The 6,605-nt window shown below is 28.7% G+C and overlaps 1 protein-coding gene across 1 annotated transcript in view; it reads left to right on the top strand.

Annotated features, from left to right (window-relative positions):
• The first annotated feature begins 1,902 nt into the window (after positions 1–1,902).
• LOC117170741 overlaps positions 1,903–6,605 on the top strand; it is a 7,265-nt gene continuing 2,562 nt past the window's right edge. Inside the window, exon 1 of the mRNA XM_033357773.1 lies at positions 1,903–1,971. Coding sequence (XP_033213664.1) covers positions 1,920–1,971 — 52 coding nt within the window. The 5' untranslated portion in view covers positions 1,903–1,919. The remainder of the gene's footprint in view (positions 1,972–6,605) is intronic.

Here is a 6,605-nt window from a genome sequence, read left to right as displayed (position 1 = left end):
TATAACCATTAACTGACTTTCATCAAGAGAAGACGTAGCATTAATATTATCCAAAATCAAATCTACTTTGTTACATTTTGATTGTGGATCGCTATTCCAAATGATGTCACATAAGTGCTCATTTTTTATTCGCAGTCTATTTGTGAACGTCTTCCATGAAGCAAAATAAAACAAATGCAGAAAAATAAATCAACAACGACTTGAAGTTGCTCCTGTTACATTCAACTATTTTTAGGTATAGTTGATACCAAAAACAATTTATTTGTAGCTGCAGCAACTTCAAGGCGTTCCTGATCTTGTTTGCTTCATTTGTTTTATTTTATTTCCAAAAATATTTATTTGCAAGCAGTCTTTGCCAACACATTTTCAGTTTATTCTGTAAAAAAATCTAGCCTATTAAAAAAATGGTAAAAATGTGCATTTGTTCATAAATTTTTAAAAAATAATTACCAGTTTCTGTCACTATTAAAAATATGTCAGAAAAGAGTCTTTTGCAAGACATTTTGCATTGATTCCGCAAAAAAAATCCGAGCTATTCATGAACAAATGGTCAAAATGTGCATTTGTTAATGAAAATTGTTTAAATAATTGACAATTATTATCTATTCCTAACTTATTGTAAGCGCACATCATTATCTGTGATACTTTCTACAAAAGCTATGGGTTAAAATTAGATAATCATTGCGAATCACGAAAAAATGACTTTTGTGAATTAATTTATTTATAATATTATTAATTATTTTTCTAGTTACTCTAACCCACTGGAAATTATTTTTAGTTACTTATTTAATTGATTTATGACCTTCTTTAATGAATTTGAATGTCTTAGAAAAAATGGTATTACTGAAAAGTTTAGCAACAAAAAGTTGTAATTTTGTTGTTCAATAAAAAATTTACGTTAAGTCTAATTAAAATATCCGTAGCTACTTGTTATAACTGGAAGCCTTACGGTCATTTCTAAAAAAAACATCAAAATCTGTTAAGAATTGCACTGTCGGTCGATTTTTGTCCAAAAAAAGGTACTTTTTTCCCATTGTGTGTCGGATCAAATAAGGGCACATAAACTAATTTCGCCGAAAGTGGCAGAACCCCTGGAGGCCTTCAAAAACATATTCGAATTTTAATTTTCAAAGACTATATCTAAATGTAGAATTTCATTGCGGAGCTTTTTTCTTCTAGGCCAAATTAAAGCTAAAAAACTGTCATTTTGGAAAAATTAATTTTTATTCGTTTTTAAATTCAACTCGTGCTCACTCAGTCAGTTTTGAGAATGTTTCAATTAAATTTTCAGGGAATATAGCTTAAGATGTCCTTCGACTGATAGAGTAAAAAAGGAATTCAACTATTAATTTTAAAAACATTTTTCTTAATTTTTTTCTGATGCATGGCGCATGTCGGATTTCTCTAATTTCCAGCGTTTCGTTTCTCGATCGAATTAGATATAACAAGAACAACCCAGCGAGAAAGTTGTTAAAAAAAGCACAAATCAGTTTTCTGGAAAATCTTAGCGGAGTCAAATTAATATTAAAAAAATTATTTACGATTTAAGTAGACAGATGCTAGGCGACCGCCGCGAGGGCTATTTCGATTTTCAGATCCGATTTATATTACAGTTCACCGACGCCAGTTGCAATACATGTAATGCAATTTGGTAATGTCAATATCGTGTTTGTAATTTTATCTTACTCTGGTATTGTAGAAGTGTTGTAGAATTCCAAACATTTCTAAAATTGTATTTCAAAATGTCTAAAGGTTCTCTGAGTAATATACTACACGAATATGAAAAATTGTGATTCAAGTATCTTTGACTCTTGCTCATTTGTAAATAAACTATAAATATAGTCACATTTCACGGAATTTTTCAACTCCAAACTTAGTCTTGAGTTGTCTACGGTTATCGCTGTTCGTATGTAGAAAGAATGAAGGCCGACATTCTAATCTTTGCCTGCCTCGCTTTGCGCAGTCTTACAAGTATGTGTACCAAACACAATATATTGAATTATTAATTATTTATCTCAATCTTAACTATTATTCCTGAATGTACTATATAATGTTTCTATTTTCAATATTTGATTTGAAAAATTTTTTAATCACTATTTTCGTTAATGGACACGTCGCCAGTATGAATTCTTGTAATACAGAATTATAAAAAATAGTAAATTATACAAATTTCTAGTTTACTAATTGATCTTAATTTCGAATATGATTTTTAAATGAAATATGTAAAATATGAAAATTTGGATTAAAATTTTGGTTTCAAATTAATATTTTGATTTAATACGACGTTACAAGGTTGGGATCTAGTAACATATGGTAATAATAAAACAGACGATTAACTCCATATGAAAATTTTTTTAAAATCTTAATATCGTGGTTTCGTTGATGTTTCTGCCTGGTCGAATTTCTTTTGTCGTGATAAGGGGTGCTGTATGATTGCCGAAACGTTGTTAATTATTTTTGACAAATATTTTTTTTATTGTGATTTGATAATAATAAAAAACACGAAAGACATAAAAAGAGAAGGAAGGGAATTTGGTTGGTTGCTTTTTTATCTTTTCCCTCTTTCTTAATTTTTTACAAAAATAGAATCTTTTTCTTTTCTTTCTTAGGAAAATTTTCATCTTATTAAATATCTTAAATAACATTTTCTTTTAATTAATATCTTGATTTAATACCACGTTGCCAGGTTAAAACCTGGTAACATATTGAGGCAAAAAATAACGATTAACACCATGTTTTATGTTTTTCCACAATCTTAAACTCGAATTTAACTTCTAAATGAAAAAATCAAAATTTATAATTTTGAATATGAAATTTATTTAAATTAATATTTTAATTTATTGCCACTTCGCTCGATTCAAGTCTTGTAACATGCGGATATAAATGAATAAGGATTAACACAATTTTTTAGTTTATTATTTAATCTTCATCTCGAATGTGATTTTTAAATCAGAAATATAAAATATGAAAATTTATATAATCATTTTTTAAATTAATATTTTGATTTATTACCACGTTGTAAGGTTGAAATTTGTTAACATATGGAATTAAAAAAAGAATGCATTTTAACGCCATGTTTTAGATTGTACCTCAGTATTATTCTCGAATTGACATTCTCAATGTATAACATAAAATTCTTGTAACATATAAATATAAAAAAATTATGCTTAACGTAATTTTTTTCTTTCTCCATAAATCCTAATCGTGAACTTTAATTCTGAATTTATAATTTAAGATTTAAAATTACAAATTTGCGTTACATACTTTTTTTTTAATTAATATTTTCTAAGTGTCACGTGAACAGATTGAAATTTTGTGACACATGTAAACAAAGAAGTGAGGTGTAACGCAACGTTTTAGTTCTTTCCGCAATCTCATTCTTAAATTTAAATTCTCAATGTCATATATTCAATTTACAAATTTTAATTCGAAAAGTTTTGTAATTGTTATTTTAATTAAGTACCACGTTGCCAGATTAGAATATTTCAACATACAAGAATAAAAATTGACAATTATCGCAAACCTCTAGTTAGATAGGTTTAGTAATTAATACAATCTGATTTAATATATTCTTTAGTATTATATTGGATTCAGATGAATTTATTTGAATTCTTTTGAATTGCATGGGATGCTTTTCAAATTATTCAAATTCTTTTAAATTTCTTTGAATTCACAAAATCTCAAATTTGTTGAATTCATACAACGCCACAGAAATCCCCGAGTTCCCTGAATCCTGTAACTTTTCTATATTCTACGAATCAATTAAATTCTGCTAATTTACTAAATCCTATGAATTCACAAAATTCTACGAATTCACAGCATTCTACGAATTCACAAAATTCTAGGAATTCAGAAATTTATATGAATTTACTAAATTCTATAAATGTAATAAATTCTATGATTTTACTAAATTCTGAATTCTTTGAATACTGTCAATTCTTCTGTTTCTTTGTGCTAAATTCTATAAATGTACTAAATTATTTAAATTTACTATATTCTATGAATTCAGTAAATTCTGCTACTTTTCTAAATTTTATGAATTCAAAAAATTTTATGATTTTACTAAATTCTATGATTTAACTAATTTCTATGAATGTACTTAATTATATAAATTCACTAAATTCTACAAAATTTGAAAATTCTATGAGTTCACTGAATTCTATAAATTAAATCAATTCGATAAATTTGGTGAATTATACGAATTCACAAAATTCACAAATTTACATGAATGTACTAAATTCTAAAAATGTAATAAATTCTATGATGTTACTAAATTCGGTGAATTTACTAAATCCCATAAATTCACTAATTTCTGTTACGATTTCTCATAAATCTTCTGAATTTTTTTTAGTTTCACTTATTCTTTGAATTCTCTGAAATCTCTTAATTTCTGGAATTCTCTGAAGCCTGTCAATTCTTCTGTTTCTCTGCGCTGAATTCTATAAATGTCCTAAATTATATAAATTTACTATATTTCATGAATTCAATAAACTCGGCTAATTCCCTAAATTCTATGATTGAACTAATTTTTATGAATTTATTAAATTCTACAAATTCACTAACTTCTATGTAAATTCAGCAAGTTCTATGCATTTAAGAAATTCTGTGAATTTAACAAATGCTATGAATTTAATTAATTATCTAAATTCTACAAATTCCCTACATTATATGAATTAACTAATTTTATAAACTTGCAAAATTTTATAAGTTTCTTAAATTCTGTGAATTCAACAAGTTCTATGAATTCACTAAATTATATGAATTTACAAAATTTTGTGAATTCATCCAATTCTATGAATATGCTTAATTCTCTGAATTCTGAAAATTCCCTAAATTCTATAAATTTCTTAAATTTTGTGAATGAACTAAATTCTATAAATTCACTAAATTCTGGGGAATCACTAAATCCTAAGAATTCCCTAAATGTCATGAATTCACTAAATTCTATGATTTCATTAAGCTCTAAGAATTCTCTTGAATATTCTTAATTTTTTGAGTTTCCTGTGTTCTTTGAATTCCCTGACGTCTCCGAATTCTCTAAAATCTCTTAATTTCTTGTTTTCTCAAAATCCTGCAAATTTTCCTGTATCTCTGCGCTAAATTTTATATCACATCATTAAGCCATTTCCCTTTCGGGGCAGGCGTGACTCACTCGGTAGGGGAAAGGAGTAGTGTGTGGAAGGGATAGAGAATTTTCAGATTGATCCAGAATTATCGTGTTATTTAAGTAAATAACACGTTCGTTCCGCAACACTGCTCCGACCCAGGTTGCTGATCAATCTCTCTAGCAATCACCCCAAGCGAAGAAACTCATGAAGTCGTTATGTAAGGTTCCCCACTTGGGCCCATTAGTGGCCAAGATCTTTTTTTCAGGCGTCATTCACTCTACTGACACTCTTTTTATTACATATTTTCTGCCATACTTTCCTGTCCTGGCATAATTCTCTAGCTTCTTTTATGTCCATGCATTTTTTCATGCAGGCTCTCGTGTTTCTGTGACTTCTAATGTCTCTTCTAAGTAGGGTCTCATTCACACATTCTAACTATTCTTTCCGCGGTCTACCTTTGAGCACGCTGCCATTTACTTTACTTTGATACACTTGTTTCGTTAGTCGTTTATTTGGCAATATGTCCGAACCGAGGCTATTTTGTAGTTTCTATTATTCATTGTTTAGATTATACGCCCAACTAACACCTTTATGCAATAAGTTTATTTATTATTTTCATATGGTGGAGATTGTAGTTATAACGTCAGTACCACCAAAAATTTCAGTTAATAAGGGAGGGTTGGGAGAGGGGGGAGGTAGAACTGGAACTGAGAGAATCGTCTTGGGTTTGCCATTTTGATTTCATGCTGAGAAGGTCATCAGCTTTCAGCAGCGTTGTAATATATGGGAGTTAGTATTCGGCTGTTTTTTCAGACCGAAACCAAAGACTTACTTTAGGCGTACATCTTTGAATTTGCAATAAAAAGAAAGTTACCACCCCTGTTCAAAATCTCAGCGTTATTTTTAGTTTGTAGGTTTAAAATGTCTTTTTTATCGTAAAATTATAATAAATGATATGAATTACTTACCCTTAAGTACGTTTCCGGATTTCCTAGTAACTGCGTATCAAAGCATAATTTTAAGAAAGTGCACATATTCAAAATTTTTAATTTTCTATTTGGCTCTTTTCCCAACCGAGTATACATGACCGGCCTCTTTTAGACTTATTACAAAACTGTTACAGAAGATATAAGAGAACGTGAGGATCTATTTACAACTACGTCATATCGGACAGTCGTTAAAATTGAACCATTGAAACTTTTTAAAAATACACTGTCTAAGGACCTTAATTTACTACATTCTATGCATTCAATAGATTCTATGAATATACTACATTCTACGAATTCACTCAATTCCGTAGCGAATAGATTAAAAGAATTCCTGAAAATAAAATCACGAATCTAACGACCAAATTTGGACAACCACCACAAATTGTTCCCCTTGGAATCTGAAAAAGGAACAACTCTCCCCTCCTTTCCTCTTAAAAAAGAAAAAAGAAAAGAAAACTATTCATCCTTCCTTTGGACGAAAATAAAAAGGAAGAAAGAAAAATGAGAA

Source organism: Belonocnema kinseyi, chromosome 4, assembly GCF_010883055.1.
Source record: "Belonocnema kinseyi isolate 2016_QV_RU_SX_M_011 chromosome 4, B_treatae_v1, whole genome shotgun sequence".
Taxonomy (NCBI): domain Eukaryota; kingdom Metazoa; phylum Arthropoda; class Insecta; order Hymenoptera; family Cynipidae; genus Belonocnema; species Belonocnema kinseyi.
This window is presented reverse-complemented; position numbering and strand designations above follow the sequence as displayed.